The 23,365-nt window shown below is 39.4% G+C and overlaps 3 protein-coding genes across 4 annotated transcripts in view; 1 reads left to right on the top strand and 2 right to left on the bottom strand.

Moving 5' to 3' along the window:
• The window catches only part of LOC146139527 (dnaJ homolog subfamily C member 17-like), a 75,949-nt gene extending 59,972 nt beyond the window's left edge, over positions 1-15,977 (top strand). The window contains exon 10 of the mRNA XM_083392229.1: positions 15,536-15,977. Within this exon, the coding sequence (XP_083248355.1) occupies positions 15,536-15,673 (138 nt within the window). The 3' untranslated portion in view covers positions 15,674-15,977. The remainder of the gene's footprint in view (positions 1-15,535) is intronic.
• A 128-nt stretch (positions 15,978-16,105) lies between these two features.
• On the bottom strand, positions 16,106-20,640 carry LOC146139526 (uncharacterized). 2 transcript variants are annotated; one of them, XM_083391497.1, is made up of 6 exons: positions 20,523-20,640; positions 19,597-19,681; positions 19,184-19,298; positions 18,890-18,956; positions 17,904-17,975; positions 16,106-17,573 (listed from the first exon to the last, which is right to left on the bottom strand). In XM_083391497.1, exons 1-6 carry the CDS (start codon positions 20,542-20,544, stop codon positions 16,738-16,740), a joined length of 1,197 nt encoding a protein of 398 aa, XP_083247623.1. In that variant the 5' UTR covers positions 20,545-20,640; the 3' UTR covers positions 16,106-16,737. The 2 variants fall into 2 exon arrangements, with proteins under 2 accessions (XP_083247623.1, XP_083247624.1); XM_083391498.1 differs by having other exon boundaries at positions 16,106-17,570.
• On the bottom strand, positions 20,641-21,549 carry LOC146139525 (large ribosomal subunit protein mL51-like). Its single transcript, XM_083391499.1, has one exon. The coding sequence runs from the start codon at positions 21,483-21,485 to the stop codon at positions 21,027-21,029; it is 459 nt and encodes a 152-aa protein (XP_083247625.1). The 5' UTR covers positions 21,486-21,549; the 3' UTR covers positions 20,641-21,026.
• Positions 21,550-23,365: the final 1,816 nt, after the last annotated feature.

Raw genomic sequence — 23,365 nt, 5'->3', positions numbered from 1 at the left:
AACAGCCTGCTTAGTCGAATACGTTTCGCTTGTTTTCTTTGCGGTTCCCCGGGGAGATCGCTGGAGTTCGACAAGGCACGCTTGTCCTGTTAACAAGTTCAATACGCGCCTGGCAACGCCGTTGTTCGACCTGGATATTGTTATTTCGCTCAGCGAGGGCCGCGTCAATATTTGTAAACTCCCTTAAGCCGTATTTCGCCACGATAGATCAACAAAGTATGTTGACTTCGAATGTTGAAGTACCCTAAAGTCGCAACGTGTTTTTAACGAAGAACGGTTAAAATTAAACGGTGTCTTTAAAATGCTCTATATACTGTTTTCTGGTAAATCTAAATCGTGTTTTAATCAAAATACTAAAGATACCACATTATGTTCACCATATTAGTTATACCTTGTTTTAAATCAGTGTTTCCCAACCTTTTTTCGCGGCGACCCAAGTACTACGCCTAAGTCCAACAGCGAGGCTTGGGCGAGGCCCAATTCTTTTCAATGAACGTTTTGCAAGCGAACAAAGCATAAGGAAATAGCATAAGTAAGTTCGAATTTAATTAATAGGATCCATGTCTTCGTGCTGCTTCCGTAATTTCTAAAGGTTTTGAGAAATTTCGCTCAGAACCGATCTCTATAAATCTGAACCATGTGAACTGCTGCAGTCAACGACCCAACCAAATCATACGGCGACCAAATTTTGGGTCACCACCATGGTAAAAGCTATACCGTACATTATGGATCAGCGGTTCTCAACCAGTGGGCCATGGAAACTTTTTAGATGGGCCACAGACCAATTTTAAAAAGCTAGATTTATTGAAGAATTTAGTTTCTTTGTTTCACTATACCTAATTTTACAGGAATAATAGCTTGGGGACGAATTGAGTGGGAATGTAAATGAAATGTAATTTATTGTTATATGCTCCGCTATATTTTGTTCTAAACCTTTTTATAGTTTGTCCATTCATGAAAATTTATTGGGCCACAGTATTTTTATGCAACGAAAATGGGCCACCAAAGAAAATAGGTTGAGCACACTGTTATGGATGCTATATTGTGTTTTCCATAAAATACTTGTAATCAATTTCGAGTAAACACTTGTCCATTTACAATAACAAACCATAGCTATACCGCTTTTCAATAAAATATTCTTGAAGCTATATCCTACATTAAGAAATCTTTATCGTGCGTTTATCGAAACACTGGTAAAGCTGTATTATGTTTAAACGAGTAACTGGTAAGGCTATCAAAACAGGCCACGACCTTTTTTGTATTAATGGCTGCACAGGCGAGGTAGTATCAGCGAAATTGCAGCATGGAATTTGTGTGCTTGAGATCTTATCCCGGCAATTTATACCCTTAATGTTGCATTAACGTGCGTCTACTGTACAACGGTGCGGTAATCTCCATCTCAATCTCATACAGCAATGGATATTATTTTTGTAAAGTCGCGCAGGTGCGGGTATACTAGTGACTAGTCCATTCACTGACTTCAAAACCTCATAAACGCTTACTATTATAATATAACCCAACACTGCATGACTGATGTAAAAGCGTTTTGATTGTTACTTTTTAGATACTGATTCTCACTTACTTTTCGATGTTTTCAAAGATGAATCAATGATTTTGAAACTTAAAATGTCAAAAATATCTTTGAAAGATTTTGCTTTGATGTGAAGTGTGAACACGATTTACACCCTGACCCACTAAACCCTTTACACGCTTGGTTCTGAGAAAATGTTGTGTTTATAACTGCCGAACCCAAAGAGCCACGAAACGTTTTACCAAATTAAAAGGTTGCATAGACTGGGAGTTTTGGTTCACACAACCTCCCCTGCATTACATTCGTGAGACTAAACTCCTAACCTATCCAATGCGACGCCTATTTTAACATCTACGTATATCGCTGAAGCTGCTTCAAGCACCATTCGAGTTGGGAAGTTGATTCACTTTCCCAATCGCAGTGCGGAACATCGTCCGAACGAACGGTCTTTTCCCGTGCTGTTTGCGACAAAACAGCCTTGTTGCGAGTAGGCTAAGGGTTGTCGATTGGAGCAGCAAGTACCTTGAGTGTGGCTTCGATTGCTACTGAACAGAGATACGACGGCGCCAGACGTTGAACGCAGGGCATGTCATGTCTGGTAGTTGGATTTGTCACGATATTTTAAACTTATGGGGATACAGTAAACAGCGTGGGGCACTTGAGCTGGACCCGTGGTTCCCAAACTGTGGGCCATTACCCAGTACGTAGTGGGGCATGCGGCCATTTTTAGTTGGCCATTGAGCTATTTTAAAATAATGTAACTATACATGTTCTGGTTTAATAATAAATGTTGGCATATGTAGAGTTTCTTGTATCCGCGAAACATTTTACTCGCCTTGGTCCTTAACTTGTCCTTGTCTGACCAATCATATGTATTTTACTAAACAAGTATGGGTCTATGGGTTTTTCGATTCAAACAGCTGTACAGTGCAGGCAACAGAGCTATCGGACTGTAGTTGTTCAACTTATAGGAAACTTATTGCAACTTATTATGTTGTTTCTATGATATTAGGGGCAAAATTCTTATAATATTGGATTGTTGTTAATGAATGTGCACTAGGCATCGCTAGAGGTGTGAAATATTGTGGGGTACGAACTGTTTTATAAAAAAAACTTTAGGCCACGCAATATAAAAGTTTGGAAACCACTGATCTAGGCTGTGCATTTCGCTTACCAATTGTGTTTCTTACGACGCTGCTTGTGTCACAATATTTTAACGGTCCATGGCATGTTTCTAAAAATCTCACAAAAAATGTGATAGGCTTATGGTGACCCTTAATGGTATATTTGTCTATACAATATATTCGTATTCCAATATGTTATAGGTTTAATATTTCGACTATTGATTTTTTTAAGTGAACGCTGTGCTCGTATGGCGTTCAACTATGCATTGCGTACGCATAGCGCAAGGTACAGTCATCCGGTAATTGGACTTTCAGTAAGACAATAAGGTACCCTGTCATAAACGGTGAATCCCCCATTGTCACATTCCAGCCATTGTTGAGCGACACACTATACTCATTGTGACCTCACAGCAATCAGTTAATTGTCCGCCGATCGGCTGTAATATTCTCCCCCTCGGCGAATTATGATTTGTTTATTGTCACCTGACGCGTGGATACGTCACAAAAGCGATCCCTCTGTGTCGTCATAAACGAGATTTATACGTTGCCGCGTGTGTTTAGTTTTAAATTTCAAGCAACACGTTAAATGGGGAACGCCCAAATTATCCTGTCAAGGAGACAAGATAAAGGAGGTTTTGTTGTGCTAAGAAAACACAAGGCATTGTTCACAAGCTGGCATATTTTCCGATTTTAGAAACGAAAGTTATTTAGCGGTATAGATACCGTGTTTAGGTTTTACGAGCCTAGCCTTTTGCTGTATATTTTCATTACAACACACAACCTGAAATTATCTGATATACGAAGTGAAAAATATTGTAACATACTTTAAAAAAGATTTGTTCGCAAAATTCACACAATGCTATACCATTTTTACTAGTTCGAACGATGCCCAAACCTGTTCAAAAACAATAATACAATTCTCCCGGGACTTGAAATGCTGGTGATTGGCCCGGGATTTACTTTATGGCGAGGTTTCACTTATCAATAAAGTTAAGAACTGTACAAAACAAACGATTATGTAAAAACACTCACTTCATTTTCAATATTCAAGGTAATCTGCTTAATTTCCTGCTTCCTTTGCGCTCCTGCGTCCGTTGAATTATTTATACGAAATGACGTGCAAATTTAACTTTCCCTAAACCCCTAATCTTTAGTTCAAATTAAATAAAGCCATAAGTGACGCATGAGATAAAATAAGGATAACCGCTTTGAGAAGTACGAGATTATTGATAGGAATTTTTAGTTTGACTCGATAAATTAAGTAAAACAGGTTAAGAGTTGAGGATTTTCTGTAAAAATCAAATTTTGCTCTTTATAGACCAACTTCGAATTAAAGTCAAATGTTGGCTTACTACTTTAGCCAAATTACATCGTAAGAACCCCTAACGGTTGATAAGTTATTTAAAGTTTGTAATAAAACTATGAAACTAATGTTAAGACTTTCCTGTAAACATGTCATTGCATATAAACAAACATTAAGATCAAGGTGTTAAATGAAAATTCTTCACTGTTTGTGAACATTATGATTTTTAATGGGCGCCTTGCTTTAGAAAGCGTGGTAGCAATACCATGTTGGCATGAAACGGCAAATAAGAACATCAAAGTTGGGTGATTTGCATCGGGCACGCTGCAGCTCCATTTAGAACGATTGGCCAATTCAAACCAACACAAAGCATTGTGACGTAGTGATATATGTTTCCGCTTCGGGTAATGCCTTCCAAGAAGCGACAATGCCCGTTTAAGGAACTTAGGTCGAAGCATTGCGCGCGTACAGCATACGTGGGGAACATTTACGCATTTTGTAATTAGTCTGATGTATTTACGTCGACATCTGTATTTACGTCGACGTCTGCTTGCGTCAACGGTTCGAAAATTAATTTAAAAATTACGCGTTTATCGGATCCTATTTGACATTTAAAAAAAACGTTCAGCTTTATAATACAATATAGAAAAGTACTTGCCTAAATGTTTTGCAACTCTGCCTATACTTAGTAATAGTTTTTATTTCTTCATTTAAAGCACCTGTTACACTTATTACCAAAACTGCTAGGTTGAACAATTTTCGTGACTTCTGTGTGTACGCTTAACTGATGTAATACTCCCTTTTTAACGGTTGCCTGTAAATGATTTAAATGTCAGAATCAATGTCAAGATTTTGCTGCAAAACATCGAGAGACTTTGAAACTAAGGACAAGTTTCCTGTAAGAAGAATGTGCGTCACCAAAACGCAGCTTGCTTCTTTTCAGGGAGATTGGAATAGTTTGTGACGCATAAAGGATATGTATTACGTCACGAGGACATGTACTTTATCCGGTGGCAGCACTTGCAATTGAAATTCAATTTTTGAGTTTGATAGTTCAATTTCGAGCGCTTAACGTTCAAACCATGAACTTTTTATCCTGCTGTAGACGTGTACAGACATCGGCTTTCACTTTTTTTTTTTTTTTTTTTTGCTGTCAGGATGGATAAAAATTGACGTGGAACAGATACAGTATGACAAAAATACTTTTGAGTATTTTATCTCCCTTTACTTAGAGTATAGATTCCCCTCAAATGCTGTTAATTTAACAATACTTAAAGAACCTTATGATGCAAGCGTAAGAAGAAAACCTTACTCGTTGGAGTCTAACTTGTTAAACATTAATTCGACATAATGCTGATTGCACAATCGATTGTATCTTTTACTTATAACCTGTTTAAGTCGTTGTTATAAAATTGTATAAAGATAGGGTGATTCAGGAAAATCGAAATTATTTCTATTTAACGTATGCTTATAGCAACATAGTCACAATGGTTAAATGTGCACACAATATGAAAACAATGTTACTGGGAGATTTACTTAAGCGTTGTTTTTAAAGTACACACTTGAACTCCAGGCTACTGCTTTTACCCCGAAATTAAATGTGCTGTGAGTTTATCAGCTGGAAATCAACTCTAATCAACAAGTCTGCATTACACGCTATTTGCAATAAACAGGCAAAGTTTTGCCTCTCAACAGTGAGACAGCTTCTCCGTTACAGTTGGCGACCTTTAAGGCCAAGCTGTTTGCTGGTACACGGAGATATCTTGTGTCAGACTAAATATAGACGGTCCACGTATACGTCCCTTGATGTAAGTTCGATTGCTTTCCACATAGTTTTGCCATGGGTTGTTTATTGGGCGTCTCGCCTATTTTTGTCAGGCCATTCTCGAATTCTGTGACAATCCTCCCATTGTCCCAATGTTAAGAATGGACGTCAAGAATGCTTAAACTTCCTCTTTCAGGGTGTTTGATAAAAAATACACTATTCTGGCCCTTCATTTCCTGCTGTGTATTGCTTACCAACATTGATCCGTGAAGATTTGTTACCTAATATATGAGAGATACAGTTCAACCTTAAATACCACAAAATACGCCTAAAATATCGCAACACATATAACGAACTTACGGGGAATAATTTAACAGTAGGTCCTTTTGGTCAAAAAACAGTGTAATCTCGGTCAAAAAACAGTGTAAACTCGACATTTCGAAATGTGCATACATGACCTTGCCTTGTAGCCACTTGAGAAACAGCAGCAGCGTATTTCTCTGCACAAAGCCATGCAGCAGTCACGCCACACATCACCATCACAAACACGTCAAAGTCACACATTCCGGGCTATTTCCAGATCCCACCTGGTCCTTATGTGCCGTTCGCTGTGTTTGTTCTCTATGGCAGATTAGCCCCCTAGGCCTAACTTGTTTGGTAAACAGCAAAAGGTCAAACGGTTGCGAAAACGTTTGCGAGCGACTTAGGGCGAAGGATTTTGATCGACTGCCAAAGTTGGGCAGTGGGCAGTTATACTGGCCGCTTTAAAACGTAAAGCTCTTTTTCTACTATTTGAACAAATTATGTGACCACTTCTTTAAGTATGTTGCCATAGTTTACGCAAATGGTATAACACAAATACTCATTCTCGATAAAATTTCGCTTTTTAACAATGGAAAAAACGCATTGTTATAATTCAAACGTCTGCATTTGTAACGTAACATTTCGAAAAAATGCATGCGGCCTTGATCATTCATTGTTCGTCAACTTAGCCGATAGGTATATTCGCCCTGAAGCAACGAAGTGCATTGCACACGATACTCTGGGTAATCATGGGTAACCCAATGCAATGCGGGGTCGGCCCCTATTCGAGCGCCCAGGGGGTTGAGGGCGCTGGGGCCTTGTTCTTTAACTCGAAACTCGAAACGATCGCGTGCGCCGCGTGTTGTCTTATTTAATCCGCCAGTAAGCGACGCTCGTTTGTTTTTTTCTCATGTATGGTTCCCTCTTGCCTAATGGCCCTTGCGAGGACTTGTAGCTACATACCGCTGCTGTTGATGCTAGTGTAGTTTGGGCTGTATTTAAGGGCTCGTTGGTTCTCACCGAGGCGCCTAATTGCCCTTGCACTTGGCTACATTCCTTTGTTGTCGTTATTGTTGTTGCACGGCCACTTTGCTTTTGCGAAGACCATGGTGGTTAAGGTGAGGTGGTTCTAACATCCCGAGGAAATAACTGGGGTTGGAAAAAGCGCGGAAATGTAAATATGATTGACGGGATATTAGGATCGTGTATGCTTTGGTAAAAATAGGGTTTTGGGTCTCTACGGATTAAAACAGGTGCAATTATGGGTTGACTATTTTATTTGCAGTTGTCTTTTCGCGTCCTGGAGAGAGTTGCTAATTATGCGAAAATATGCAGTTTTTTTCGACTGTTGCTGGTTGCTTTTCGGCTTAACCTGTGCGATTGCCCTTTGGTGCGACTTCTTTAGCCCTCAAAAGGACCGAGTTTCGAAGCAGTGACATGGCAGGGAGTTTCCTCGCACAAAGCAAGGGTGACTTGTGATATTTAGTCGTGTCGTCAATCGTGCACAACTTCGACTATCTTTGTTTCTGCGGCGGGAAGTTTTTTTGTTTCGCGAAATTGCACACCAAATCCGTCCTACATGTTTTTTCACAAATGGAGGTGCTTTACGTTACACAAACGACACAATCAAGGGCAGGGTTTTGAACAGTGAGCACAAACCCCTGGAATTTTTGTTTTCGGTTTGCAACGACCTTATTTGTTCTTAATCTAAGACAAAATTATGTATAAATAACTGAATCGCTGTATCAATAACTCAATAGGTAAAACCATGTTTATTATTTTAGATAGTTAGATAGTTTATCATATTGGTAGTTTGGTAAGCAAATGAATATATTTTTGTATTCAACATTGCTGCATGAAACCTAGGTGTGTTAACAGGGTTTATAGTAACCTCGTAAACACGAAGTCGTTTTTAATTTATTTTTTTGATACGAAAAATCAATATTTTTTATATATATTGGGCCTTCACGTACTCCATACAATTCTAAAGTGGTTGGCGAATCTTAATCTACAAAATAACCTATTGTGCTATACCGTAACGACATTTCGAAAATAAATATATAACTGATTGTTTTCTTTGCTTATTACTGTCAAAAACGTCCAGTCATAAAGCGATATTCAAGCTAACCGAAATTCGCGTGTTTGTGTAGCGACGCAAAATAACATCATTCTCAGAGTTCTTTTGTCGCCAGCAGACCATATCTCGAATCCGGCCAAGCATCAAATTAAAAAAGCCACTATAGCTATAGTGATTTGTCATCTATTCCGTTTCACGCTATGCCAATATATATCGGAACCCCATCCGGCAAACAGCGCGCGTTTTTTGACCTTGACGGATCGCCCCCAAGGTCACTCCGCACCTGGTGGGGGCTCGAATATCGCTGGCAATATATTTGCGCCATTGCTTTGAAATTCACACGGTTTTATAGAGAAACAAATAGCTGGAGATAATGACACTAAAATGATCCGGGCAAAGAACTTTATATGCGACTTTTGGTTTCGTAAAAAAGATTGCATTTTGCTTGTTAAACTTGTATGGCAATCCTGCACACCGTTTTAAACCGCCCGTGTGAAAGGAGGGCTAAACGCAAAAATCTAGTTAAGAGCAACTTGTTTACCTGCTCGAAATCCTAGAACGCAAAGTGGTGTATCAACCAAATTTCCAAGCTAAACGCAAAAACCTAGTTAAGAGCAACCTGTTTACCAGCTCGAAATACTAGAATTTAAAATGCTGTATCGACCAAATTTCCAATCTCTTTAAAGCAATTTCAGACAATTATCGAAATCTTTGCGAACAGCCTTCGTTCCGCGAAACACACCTGGTGTTGTGACATTCCAATACGCACGTGTTATTTGTTTGAGGATAATTGCCGTTTATTGTCCGGTTATTATTACAGCTTTGTTTTCGCGCCTCTCAGATTTTAGCACGACCGCCGGGCTTTCCAGCACTCTGCGGCTAAATTAAAGTCGGGCGTGCTGCAATTATATTCTCGATTTGAAATCTGCGCGTTGCTGTTTTGAAGGTCGGTCTTTAAAGATTTCGTTTTTGTTTTTACATTTCAACAATGCGTAAAGGATAAACGTCACAAAAACGCGTATACTTCTTCGTCCTTCTTGGTTTTAATTGCTCCCGTTTAGCGCCGGTCGATTTTCTACGTCAGCACACTCGACAGACAACGTAACGTCTGACGTCATAGGGATTGATCGCGTGCAAAAAATGTCGAAAATAGACGTTTTATCACGAGACCGGTCGGACTGTTAACTGGATCTCTATCTGTCCATTTCTTGATATGTGTGATAAGAAAACGAGTACTTTTTTTGGACTCCAGTAATAAGACCGAAAAATAGCATCATCGTCGGCATAAAATACAATTTTAAATAAGACCAAAAGAGGACTAATATCTCATGAACGGAATAAGGTCTAAATCTAATGAGACGTAACCCCATCGGAATTTGACCTCAACGGACAGAATGAGATCGAAACAACCTTTTAACTCCAACTAACCGAAAATTTAACCCTATCAATTACCCACCCCAACCCCAATACAAGGGCAAACAGTCGTGTGCTGAAACAACAACACACAAACTGGGTATATGGTTTTATAACGTTTGCTGGGCCAATGCAGTTATAGTTACCAAATGTGTATTAAAATTGACTCAATGCGCCGTAGCGCCACCCAGCGTAAATAAAAACATGCCTTCTTTGAAAAATTTCGGCTTGTATCCCCATCTCGTTTAAGAGTTTTTTTTTAGTTACGTACCCCTCTCTAAACTCGTATGTGAGCATACCCCGTTTACAGAACTTAGCCCCTTGATTTGTTTGCACATATACATTACAATTATATATTATTTTACAGTCTACGGCAAGGTTTCTCAAACTGGGGTACGCGAAAGAAATTTTGAGGGTACGCGAGCAAGTTTTATTTTTCTGGAACTGTACCCTAAAAAACACAAGTTTGTTGTTTTTAATTCTTTAGTTTGTTGTTTTTAATTTCTTTTCTACATACAGATAAATCGAACAGGTACGCAGCTAAAAAAAGTTTGATAGCCCCCGGTCTAAGGTTACTTATTAAGTAGCAATATGTCCGAAATCGATAAAGTGCTAATAAATGTGTTCGCGAATCCTCCACAATTTCTCTCGTTTTCTTCTTGGTGCACGCGAAATCTAATAAGGTAACCCTTGCACCAACAAAACCGCTACAGTCGCTACACCTATAGGCGGCGTGTCGCCAGTCGCGAGTCGCACGCCTCCTAAATGCGAACGTCGCGTGTCGCGGCAACAACAGCGACGCCGTAATTGGCTTTTCAGAACGCTAAGAATGTGCGTGGTTCACACTGTCGCGAGCGGCGTCTGTTGTTGCAGAAAGGCCAGCACGGCATTTTCTAAATTTATACCCGAATCCCATCGGCTCACAACTGCTTGGTATGTTGTCGCGGTGTGTTTTTATTTTTTCAGGGCGGCATTTTCGCTGCGCCGTGTGATAGCTGGTGCTTGAAGCTCCGGTTTGACAACGCGTTGCAAAATATTCGCGGCATTTTGCGTTGGTTACGTTTCACGATCGCCACCGACCGTTTACTTTACGCCAGTGGTTCTCAAATTTTTGTCTTGCGACGCCTTCGAAAACGTTTTTTAATATGATACCGACGCCCGACGCACTCAGCAATAGCAATTTTACTTATTTGTAGTCGTTCATTCACATACTGTACCATAAAATCAACATCTATTGGCGCAGTTTTGTTGAAACAATGAATTCGAACGCGCTTGGCCCTTTATTTAGCGCATTATTGTTTAGATGCAAAACAGAATCTTTGCGCGACGCCCTTAAAAATTCAAACGACGCACCAGGGCGCGGCGAAGCAGAGTTTAAAAACCACTGCTTTAAGCAATAAAAATTTATTCTCTGAAACGCAGCATATTAAAAAATGGTGTTTGCCTTAACAATCAATAATGACATATTTTATCAATTTTCTTTGCTTGCGAAAGTATCACAGTTGCTCAAGAGACGGCTTCGCGACAGCTTAATCACGGATACTGTGTTTTTGATTTGTGAAGTTTCCCGATACACGTTTTTATCCAGTAGTGTCGCAAAGCTACTTTTACAAAAAAACAATTATATTATTGCGATTCTATAGTTGGGTAATACACTGCATATTTGTTGACTATTTTTCGCTACCAAGGCAGCGATTTTTTTTACTGCAAAATGTTAACAAACAAATATTTATCAGGTGTATTGATCTACACTTTGCTAAAAATAGTCCAATTGCCAACAAGCATAAAATAATCGCTTGAAAACGTGCTTACTTGTGATTTAATCTAACGCATTCCGTACATAGAAGACCACCTTTCGGTCTAAATAAGGACGTTGATTGCTTGAGGTGAATATGTTTTTCGCGGGCCTCATGTACACCCTTCATTCCATTATGTCTTCCACGCCTAGTCGTTAGCTGGCCGCTAATATTCTTTGGTCGCCCGATAAGATTATCAGATCGTTGTTTTTTGCATTATCGCCGACGCCGGGCGCTATTTTCTCCCCCATCGTGTTGCAGCAAACTCGTTTCTATAGCGTTCTCGATTGAACTCGAGACAAGACTCGTAAACATCAAGTTGTTAGGCTTGGACGAATGAAACGGACGCTATACGCCAGTGGTTATTAAGCTTTGCTTGAACGACCCCCTCATATTTTAAAATAAGAATGAGCTTTCGTGCTTCCTTAAAGTTAAGAACCACTTTGTTTTTAACAAGCAAAATTAAGAAAACACTGTAGGATTAATGTTTATCTACCATTTAAATCACATTATCCTACAAACTATTCACTGAACATAGGATGCCAAATCTAGTATAAGCAAATCAATTAAATGTAATCATGTGAACAGTCCAATCATATTATCACAAACCATTCAATTCGTTTATGTTCAGGGTCTACAAATAGAAACCATTTAGGTAAAGCTGTCTGGTTAACTGTCAAAAATACAACAGCATATAGCTTTAAGTAATGAATCCCCTTTTCCAAGTGTAGAGGTATATCCAGCAACACAAAAATCGTATTAAGTTTTTTTAATTTTTTTTTTTTTTAATTTTTTCTTTAATTTTTCTTTTGTTTCGGGATATCCAAGTCACCCCATTTTGCAATTCTCTGGTACACCAGCACATATATCATTTTTATATGTAACCCCACTCCCTCGGCGTAATGCAGAAAATATTCTGCAGCCTTCGGTTTCAAACCGCAAAGTCAACAACAAAAAGCTGCCACATTTCTACGTGCCGGAATTGGCCGTAAAAACGCAAACGGAGCCTGGCTGGCGTGAAATTGCGAGAACGTGAGGAGAATGGACCGAGTTTCTAAAAGCGTAATGAGCACCCAAAGCTGTGGATGATTCCTGGCTAAACTCCGTGCTGAAATTTCGTGCCAACAGACGCGTCATACCGTTTTTGTCGAGCGCATTTTGCTTTTAAGGTAACTAGATATAGAGGTCTGCTCTATCTCGGCCCTGCATCGTTGTAAGTTGCTCGGTTTAAAATTTTCCACCGATGACCGTTCTACCAGCTTTCGTGGATTTTTCAAGTTGAGTCACCCCTTCCTTTACGACTAATGGCGCCGACGCGAAAACACTTTTGCCCGGTTAACTTATAAACGCTGTGATGACGAACCATCGTTCGGTGAAATCGGTTATTTACCGATATTGTTTTGGTCACTTGTTGTTGTTCTTGGCGGTAATTATAACGCCGTGTTTTTCTGACTGCATTCACAAAGCTGCTATTCCTACGAAACAGAATTCTCAGAATTAGAAAGTGTTACTGCTTGACAGCGACCTACAGACTAAACGGAATCACTGTTCGCCGTCAAAAAGTTGACAATTTGCGACGAAAACTGCCGTAAAGACTGTGATTTTGTGGCGAACTCATGTTAAAAAATCCGAGGGTGCCTGCGGACCATATTCTCTATTTTAAAAGAGCTCTTGGAAAAATGATCAATCCGCATAGATAGAAGATGTTGATTTTTTAATGTAATGCCCCCATGAATTTGAAGTGGCCATTTTTAGTTTTGATTATAACAGTCGTATTTTCTGTCTTCAGTAGAAAAACTTAAAAAACGAGGCATCTAAAAATGATGCATTTGACCACGTACCAAGGGCCGGGAAGTCTGGGAAGGTAACCCGAAAACGAAGACAGTTTGATAATTAATTTAGACATGAAAAAATGGTCAAAACAAGCGTTCGGAGTGGCATTGTAACGATTTTTGAAGGTTCTTGACGTCACATGACCCACTTTCAGCCACAACGATTTTTCTTTCCCAGTTCGCTTGGCGCCTTAAAGGCACGTTTTCTAACCTACCTTGGATCACAAAGAGTATAGAGAAAGTTTTAACCCTGACATGGTAAAAAATCGTCCGCCCTTCAAGGAGCCCGGTCCAATAGCACACAAACCCGCCCTTGCATAAAATAGGCGGCAGAAAGCTTCGCATGGGCGTTTATGCGGTACACAGTCCAGGAGGAAACCGACCACAGCGGACAGAAGGGCAACTGTCTCGGCCTGAGGAGAGCAAGCGCCGGCGGCTGCGGCCACTTCTTATGCCTGTGCTTGTGTGCTTTGAGCCGCCTGCATTTTGCTTTCTTTCCGCCTATTCTTTTTGCATTTACGCAAGGCATTATGTCGACGGCACCTCGAAGATTGCGCTTTTTACCTGCGTACCTTTGGTGCAATTCGTTGAACCTTTGATGCAATTCCTCCGCGCGCCACGCAATGCCGTGTGTGTTGTTCTTGGACCTTACAGTGCTATAATAGAATTAGCGGAACGGACGGCTATACACTACACGTGAAAATAATTTCAACCACAATCAGCCTCTTTCTGGATGATAATATTGAATTAAACTTACAATTGTTGGTCAAAAAGCAGCTTCAGTGGGGCTAGACAACAGTTGTTAATAAACACATATTTGTGTATGTCTTTCATTGGTTGAAAACTTGTGTATTTTTATTCCGGAGCTTTTCTCATCAGAGTTGGAAACCTTGTAAATTCGTTTACTCGTTGCCATATGTTCTGGGTCGATCAGATGCGTCAGCACGATCGTCAGCTACGTTACGCGTGACGTCATATTAATTGATCGTGTGCAGTTAGCCGTCGAAAACAGACATTTGCACCGCGAGTCCGCTACAAAATCGTCGATTTATTTGATACAATTTTTCTTGATTGTTATTTCATAATCTTTTCGGGAGCGATAAATAAAGTTGAATAAATGGAGTGCGAAAACGTCGTTTTTTTGTTGTAATATCTTTCAAACTCCTTAGAATAATTAATTCATGACGTGACTAATTATTAAAAAAAATCATAGTTGTACTTGATCATAGTATATTCATTAAAGTGCTTGTAGAACCTCCGTAAGGAACACTTTTAAACTTGAATAATTTCCGGGCATAATATTGGCACACTCAGCTTGTAAACTCTATGATTTGTTAAACTGCTCAAGTCGGCCTAATCCCCACACCGGTTTGTGCAGTGGTCAGCTCGCTGTCGATCCGCCAAAGCCGCCCGGGGCAGATTTTTCAGGGAGCACTGACCTTTCAAACTCCCGGCAAGTGCGCTCGTAAACAAATCTGTTTATGCGATTCGCGCTCAATTATTGTTCGCTGCGTTCAAGGTGATGCGTCCTTACAGTTGAGGGCCTGGCCTTTCGCCCTTTCGCGGAGGACTTTCCGGAAAAGGTCGCGATTCGATATTTTTGATCGTTTACAAGCTCGTTCCGGAATGTGCTCGCAACCTTTGGTAGTGACAGTAATCTTTGACCAGTCGCCGCTTTGGATGGGTGCTCTTTTTTTAAAAAACGCATTGTGTGGCCTGATTCGCAACGAATCTCATTTATACTTGCGGATATGAAAACGATTGATCATAGTTCAAAGCTTCCTCGGTTATTTTTGGACATCGAACGTTGGACTTATTGACGATATTTTACGCTAGATATTGATATGTTGCCTTTGTACACCGACTGGGCTGACTGGTGCAACGGGGTGTACTGGTGTTTCTATTGTAGAAGGCGAGCGCATTCGTGGCCCTATGCCGTTTTGACACATGAAAACGATTTATAAAGTTGTGTTTCTTGGTTTGGCCAATTGTAAGATGATTATCATACTTACTACACGACTTTTGTTTAAATGGTCGGGGAGATGTAAACAAATAACTAGGTTTACTATTTGTGAATTGACAAGTGACTGTCGCAAATAACTGTCCACTGGTTCTTCATCTAAGGTAGTAAAATGTGGTGAGACTGCACTATAGCGAACATTGTACCTAGTTCTTAAGCCCAGACCAAACTTAACGCTTAGGTTTAAACTGTAAACCGTTAAGTATAGAAACCTCAAACAAACCGTGTCATTTCCTGCTATAGTTTATTGTTGTTCTATTAAAAAACTTTTTTAACTAGTTTGCAGAACAAGACAAGAAGACCGGAATATTGAGTGGTTCATGATAAAATAGTTTGAAATTTTAAAGTAAACCTGACCTTTTTATTCACAGACCGCACCCACCTCTTTTCCACCGTCTAGCGGTCGCGGCGACGACGGCGAGGATTTCGAACTCGCGGTTCTAATGCGACTCAAGCGAGCCCAGGAGAAAAAGCGCCAAGAGGCGGGAGAAGGTTCCAGTGCCACGTGACGTGACGTCATTGAGTGGAACCGGCTTAAACCAGTGTTTAGGAAATTCTTGGACGGTGGTCCAGCAAAGTGCGTTGCTGCTCAGCGAGGGACGATTGACTTTTAACCGGATCCTTGATCGTTTTTACTTTTATTCAGCACCCAACTATTTTAGAGTTATTTTACTTGAGCGTTTTTATTTGACAAGTTTTTCGGTTTGAGTTGTCTGTGAATTAAATTGCCGTACACCAAACTCTGTAACTTGCATGCGGCAAAGTTTTAAGATTAAACACGCCTATTGCTCATTTACCTTATAAACCACATGTGCTAATAAAAATTAAGCAAAACCTCTGGTGTGGTAACTTACTTCAACTAAGCAGCTGGTATCGTACAACAACATGCTATGAATTTAACAAATGTGTTTGTTTTTTTCATTGTATTTCACATTCGGGGTCGCTTCATATTATACCCGTACTCTGTGTGGTTTTTTCTACACGGCTAGTTCGAGAACGTGATAATTGTGCAAAAAACAAAACTCAAGCAGAGCAAGTCAGGGGCGATTGTATGTTTAAAACTGAAAAAACACATGAACCTTTCGGGATAACGCGTGTTTATGTGCAACGGTTACTCCCGACATGCTAAAATAGCAATACTAAAGCATGCACAAAACACGACAAGAAAATCTACGGTCAACAGAAGAGTAATGATTGTCTTCGGCGCCAAATGTCACGGGTGAAATAAGCAGTAAAGGAGCTGACTCACCTAGAACATTAAACGAACTTAAATGAGTCCGTACACTCCGGTTGAGAAACACTGTTCTATTGCAAACTTGTATTTCGCGTGTCGCAGTTGTGTTCACGGATTAATGATTGTTCTAACGGGCTTTAAGTAATACGTGTAACGAAAATATAGGTAAAAACACTTTGTATACTATATACAACGTGGGTGAGCGCGATTTGAAACAAACAACAAAATTGAAACGACGCTACCACTCACCCAATACTTCGGGCCTCAAAAACGAGGTAATCTACAGCATTAAAACGCATATTTTGATAAACGACGCCATTTACACAAGAGTCGCTGGCGTTACTTGCGACCCAGCCGTTTAAAAACGCTGGAACCGCCCATGGCCGCAGCAGCGCCGCCTCGAAATAGGCCAGCCGAAGTGGTGCTGGTCACCTGGTTACTGGAGATCGGCTTGCTTGTTGTCTTTGGCTTCTTCTGGGCCGCCGGGGTGGCCTTAACGCGAAGCCGCGGCGACTTGGCGGCTGTATTCGGGGCGACGTCGCCCACCGAGCGCCTCTTTACGGTCTTGGGCGATTTTCCGCCAGGTGGCGGTGTGGTGCTGGTGACCTTCGCCCCGAGACGGTCCATGACGTTGGCGCCCGGGCGCGATTTGGCGTTGGGCAGGGCAGCCCTGGTTACGGTGATAATTGCGTTGGCGCGACCCGACTTCTTAACGCTTACAGCCCTTGCCTTGAGCGCCGTCTTTCTCAGCACTTTGGTCGAAACGACGCCAGGCTTTCTCTTCAGGGTAGCTGCCTCTTTAGCCGGGGACGAGTTCTTCTCTTTGCCCAGGCGCATCATAACGCTGGTCCTAGTGGCGGCTTTGGACTTCTTGGCGGTCACCACCGTCTTGCGGATATTGGCCCTGGGCGCCGCCCCGTCGGATGACGTCACAATGGCCGCTGGCTTCTTGGCCTTGGGGCTTTTGGCTGCCGGGCCGAGACGCTCGAGCGGGCTGACGCGCTTTTCGGCCGGTTGCGGCGCCGGGGACGCCCCACTCTTCAACACACCCCTGTACTGGAGCTGCTGCTGTTGTTTGGGGGGCTTTGGGTCAACCGGGTCACCGAGGCGCCCAAATACGGTGGTTTTCGATGAGGTCGGGGATTCTTGTCCGAGCCGCTTGAATACGGTTGCTTCTGAAACATATCGGATCCCGGTTATCTTAAACAGCGATCACCTGTGTTTATGCTTCGTTCTAGCATAATAGGTATTCGTTGTGATACTTGGACAACTTCATAAAATGTAAGACGTAATAAGACTGTCTCAAAGCCCATACAGAAGTAGGTATGATTTTGAACGTTTCAAATCGAAATATAGTTATTTAAATTTAAATAATTACAGCAGAAAGCTAGCCGTTCTAGTTTGGGTTTTACAAAAAGTGCTAGTTTGTCCATCGTCCTTTTTTGCATCTGAGGCGGAACAAGAATATGAATTAATAGTCATAGCATGAACTTATAACTTATTACCGGTCTTTTCGGGTACTTTTGCTTCAGAGAAGTTTCTGCCGTTGATGTTGTGAGTAATCATGCGTGACGCAGCTGCAAACATTTTAACGAAACAGTCACAGTCAATTTCATTAAGAAACACAAACTATGCATTTATATGGATCATAAAAAATCTTATTATATGTATTGCACAACATCGTGGAGAACGTTTCACTTGTGCAACATACTTAAAAACCACCCGATCCGTTAGAAATCAGTGCATTTCTAAGCAAAAAGGTCTACGACAATCAGGGCATCCAATGGCAGAAAAGTCTAGACTTTTAGACCTTGAGGTCCTGGCAATGCACTGATTTGGACCTTTAGGTAAACTCCCGGCGAAGATAAATTAAAAATATTCATTAAAAGTTCAGAAAAGATAACAAAAAATATGAGATAGGATTAATAACACTTGACCCACCTAAACCCTAACGCTAACCCGAATCCTAACCCAAATAATGTGCGTTATTTCAATAATTATTTAAATGCTGGGGGAAAAAGCCCAAACTCGGATGGTTTCTCGTCCATTGTATTTAAGATTTTTACGTCACAAATTGAGGTATTGGGGCCTGAAGCGTTATAATTATTAAATTATCGCACATTATTTGGGTTTGGGCGCTGGTTAGCGTTTGGGTTTGGTGGGGTCAAGTATTGTTAAACTTAATCTTCTTATGCACATTTGTTAATGCAAATTAGTGCATTGTCCAAGACCTCAAAGTCTAAAAGTCGGACTTTTTGATCCTTTGAATGCACTGATTGTCGTAGACCTTTTTGCTTAAAACTGCACTGATTTCTGACGGATGGGGTGTAAAAACACATACTTCATTGTTGTTTTATTAGAAAAAACGCACTTGAGAAAGACAAATCTAGGACATTGTCTGCCATATACAAAACAGTTTTGCTTCGAACGTCGTAATTCTAGCAACTTAACTATTGCAAAGCTAATATTAAAAGCTTTTTTACAAACTTACGTGTTCCAGGTTTTGGAGACTCGCTGCCTTTTGTGTTAAGAAGCTTGGAAGTGTTTTCACGGTTTACCTATTAAACAACCCATTGTAAGTATATACTAAATAAACACTTGCCAAAAAATTATTTAACTAAACATTAAGGAGGATAAAGTTTAATAAAATACATATGTTACTTCAATAAATAGTAAATCCATTTAATAGTGTTTGTAAGATTACATCAGAACAGTTACTTTTTGATTTTTCAGGGTAAATTTGGATAAAATGTCATACTATTAAATAATAATAAAATAGTGTTACCTCTTCAGATACAATTTTTGCCTGCTTCAGAATGGAAATTGTATCTCCCATTGCCTTTATTCCCATCTCGTTTAGGATTTCTCTGGTCAAGTCACCCAGTATCCCCTTTGTAATCCTATAATTAACAAGCATACAATCATCAGCTTAAGAGATAATTAGAAGGTGGTAAACAGCTATACAAGTATAGCATGGCATTTTCTATGTCAAAAAAGTTTCTTAATAAATGAAAAGCTTTTTAGGAATACTTTGCTTCCTAAATTCAAATCCAAACAAAAAATATTAATTAATTTGCCAACACCTAAGAATAACACAACAGAAACATTTGATTGAATACTACTTGTTTCACAATCCTAGCAGGTTATGTTTTTCTAATTATTTCCAAATTAGGTGTTTTTGATGTGACATGAAATTACCTGTGGTCTGAAAACATGACGGCATAATTCGCTGCTAAACCACTTGGAATTCCAGCATCCTTGAAAAACTTAGTCCAGTCGTTAACTGCAAACAAAACTCTTAGTTGGGTATGTACGTTTCACCATCTCTTGGTTTGTCACAACACATTCAAAAATTGTTTTTTGAGGAAAAATGTGTTACTAGTTTGGTACAGAACATTGGTCGGAAACCAACTCCACCACATGAGAGCGTGCTTACTTAGGAAAACAAAAGGTTATTATCTTACATAAATATGTTATCCAGGAATATTCATGGTAAAATATAATAACTAGGTGCACTTGATCTTTAAACTAATACTATTTGAAAAATACTTTATACTCAGTATTTATAGATAAATTGTTTTTAAGTTCTAAACGAAGTTAAAAACTGACTTTTTGCCAGCAAATATAAGATTAGATGACACATACTTGGACAAATAACCTAATCGTTTGTAAACGTCATACTGCCCTGAGTTTTAAAACTTGCAGAAGCAATGCAACCAAATTAAAACAAGTTAACATATAAAAAACGCTAAGAGAAAACCCTGATATCCTGATTCATTATATATTTAAACCACAAACCCAAACCAATCATATGACAGCTATTTAAATCAAAAAGGTCTTGCGTTACATTTCAGGTGTTAATAAAAAAAACAAAAACCAATAAAAACAGTGGAAAATGGCTTTCTCTTTGCTAAGGTTCCAACATATGATATACAATGTAAATTATACATAAATAGAATGTTCATAATTTAAGTAAACAAACCTTGTTTAATGCCTTTACGACTTGCTACTGTCATTGCACTACTGAGCTTTGTTTAGGTAAATAAACAACCTAACTATATAATGCTTCACTTAAAATGGAAACATACAATGAAACATGCTACTGTTTATAAGCTAAAGAATACCTGCTGTGCTGGCAGATGACATTGCCTTCTTCTCTTTGACACTCTTTTCTTTGCAGACTTGCCAAATTGGCAGGTTTCAAACTGAGTAACACACAGGGCCAAGCTAACAATTTCCTGCTAATAAGTGGCACATTTTAAAAAGGTGTAAGCAGATAACCCAGCAGGAAACCATATGTCGCAATATGAAATCAAATAGTTGTTTGTAAATCTCAACTTCCAAATTTGCTGGAGGTTGCGTTTTTCACAAATTTTAAAATATTAAAAATCAGGAGAAAATTGAGATAATAAACATGTAAGCAATTTCTTCCATAAAATTAATATTTTTTATGAGAATACTACTACACATTACTGTTGCAAAGCTTTGTGCTAAATATACCAAAGATATATTTTGATACAAAGTTAAATAAACATATTCATCCTAATTTAAATTTATCCTAATTTTGGGTAAGTACAGCCAGGACATGCCAGTCAGCCTAACCATAAAAATATATATGTTCCCAATGTTCATGTTTTGTTTGCTCTTCTGTGCTTAAGTACGACTATGCGAATTCTCTTGTTCATTGCATCTAGGTCTTCAACATGCATCCTGTGTCCGAACATTCTCTTTTTGGTCAGCAGTGTTTTAAGTTCACCCATCTTGTGCCCGCGAACAAACTTCGGCCCTTTGCAGAAGAGTTTGGGCTGCAAAGTGACGTCGTCGCCCAGTATTGCCAGGTAGTCGTACATGCCAGCGTAGGATTCTTGCCTGGAAAATTGATCCCTTCGCTTCGACACCGGCAAATTGCTTAGCCAGGGAATTTTGCCGCTTTTTGTTTCTATCTTCTTCCATTTACGGGGGCTTTTCCATCGAATTTTTGGTACATTGTAAGCACAGGCAGATGTGGACAGTTGCGCTGTTGCTGCCAGGTGGGTGCTTGGCCTTAAGTTTGCAACCAAAAGCTGGACACATTTTACTGCAAACATGTCCCGAATTCGTTTAATTCACACACTAATATGTGGTTTTAAAACACAATCCTTGCATGTTAATGAAAAATATTAATATTAATGTACTTTACCTAATGCATGAACAAAAACCCACATACTACCTTAGTTAGTTAATTTAAAATAACGCAACACAGATTCACTTATTTTTGCACAGGACAGTTTTTGACAATATATGGGAGGTGGATAATTGGCCAAACATTTTGATCAGTTCTGTGGCAGGTTGGCCACCAGAGGTTTTTTTATTAGCAAATTGTGTGCAGATTTGAATTAGCAGTTTATAACTTAATTCCAAAAAAAGACTTAAGATTCCCAAACCTAGATTGTGCATACAACCTTAATTGCACACCTCAAAAAGCAAGAAATTGGCGTGAAGTGCCACAAAATGCAGACTGTCCCTTTTGTATGAGTATACAACCATTGGTGATTGTACCAATGATTTGGGTTACATGTGGATAGTTGAGGTTAGCACATTTGGGTTAATTTATTGTTCCAAATTTTAAATTATTTCCACGATTTCACTAAACCATTTAAATTTTATTTGGCAGCTATTTGTCAAATCACCACTCAGTATACTGATTTGCGATTATATATCATTTTTAACGGCACTGGTCTATCAGGATGGAAAGTAAGGCAGTTTCTCATTCAGCTGCGGTCATAGCCGCACATTTCATGTAAAATCAACGTAAAATGCGAACAGCTGCAAAAAATCGCTCAAACTTTCCTCACACGGTTTCAAGTATAGTACTTCATTTTGAGCCGTGCAAATTTTACAAATAACGTTATTACAACCGTGCAAATTTGGACGGAAATGTTATTACAGCCGCGCAATTTCAGGCTGCAAAATCGTCTCCCCAACGCAAAATTGAAAGTTTCCAATCTGGCTGGTCTACACTCTTACCACATTTTTTTACTGTTATTATACAAGTTGTCAAAATTAAAAGGGTAATACTAATTTACGGAATGATGAATGGTCGAAACGCTCATTAATTTAAGTGTTACCCGGTTAAAACAATTATTAAACCAACGCAAAATATTTGAGTTAGGGTGGGGGTTAGCGCTTGGATGAAGGTGGGTCAAGTGTTATTATATTTAATAATAATACTGTAAGCGTTCCGACCATTCCGACCATTCATCATTCCGTAAATTAGTGTTACCCAATTAAAAGAAACAAATATGGTTTGAAACAATTTTGAAAGCAACGCACAATATTTTGGTTAGGGTGTTTGGTGAGGCTACGTCAAATATTATTATACAAAAATAAACGCTAACCCACACCCCAACCCACATAATGATTTAATAATTTTTTCAAAGCTGGGCTGCTGGGGTAGGAATCTAGACCAGACCCAAAATTGGAACCTTTTCTCACTAAGAATTTAGTTTCTGCATACCTTGACCTCAGTTCCCGTTTTAAAGGTTTAGTATAAAAGATGAATTTTAAAGGTGTTTTAAGTTCAAAACAATCTCTGCGCTTTTTCTGTACTTTAGTTTGCATTGCATTAACACGCAAACAGGTGATGACATAGAATGCAAAACCTGAAAATAGTATTCTATGGTAGTAATCAATTTCTGTTGTTTCACCAGTCTTCTATAGATTGACTTTGGTTTTAACCAAATTAACGAGCTATCATTTGTGGGAAATAGCAAAAAATTGTAACTTGAATTTTTGTTTTAGGAACAATGTAGTGTTGTGCTAGTTTGAACTTGTATAGTATATATATATTGATAGATATTTCGGTGAGTATCTAGGGCTCTAGGCCGAATCGTGTTTACTTATACATCCCCAGATGTTAGGTACAAAATTACAATGCAACATGGGAAGGGGCTAAGTTTTATTTATATATATATATATTTACATATTT

This window comes from Ascidiella aspersa, chromosome 6 (genome assembly GCF_963924565.1).
Source record: "Ascidiella aspersa chromosome 6, kaAscAspe10.2, whole genome shotgun sequence".
In the NCBI taxonomy this organism is placed as follows: Eukaryota; Metazoa; Chordata; class Ascidiacea; order Phlebobranchia; family Ascidiidae; genus Ascidiella; species Ascidiella aspersa.
This window is presented reverse-complemented; position numbering and strand designations above follow the sequence as displayed.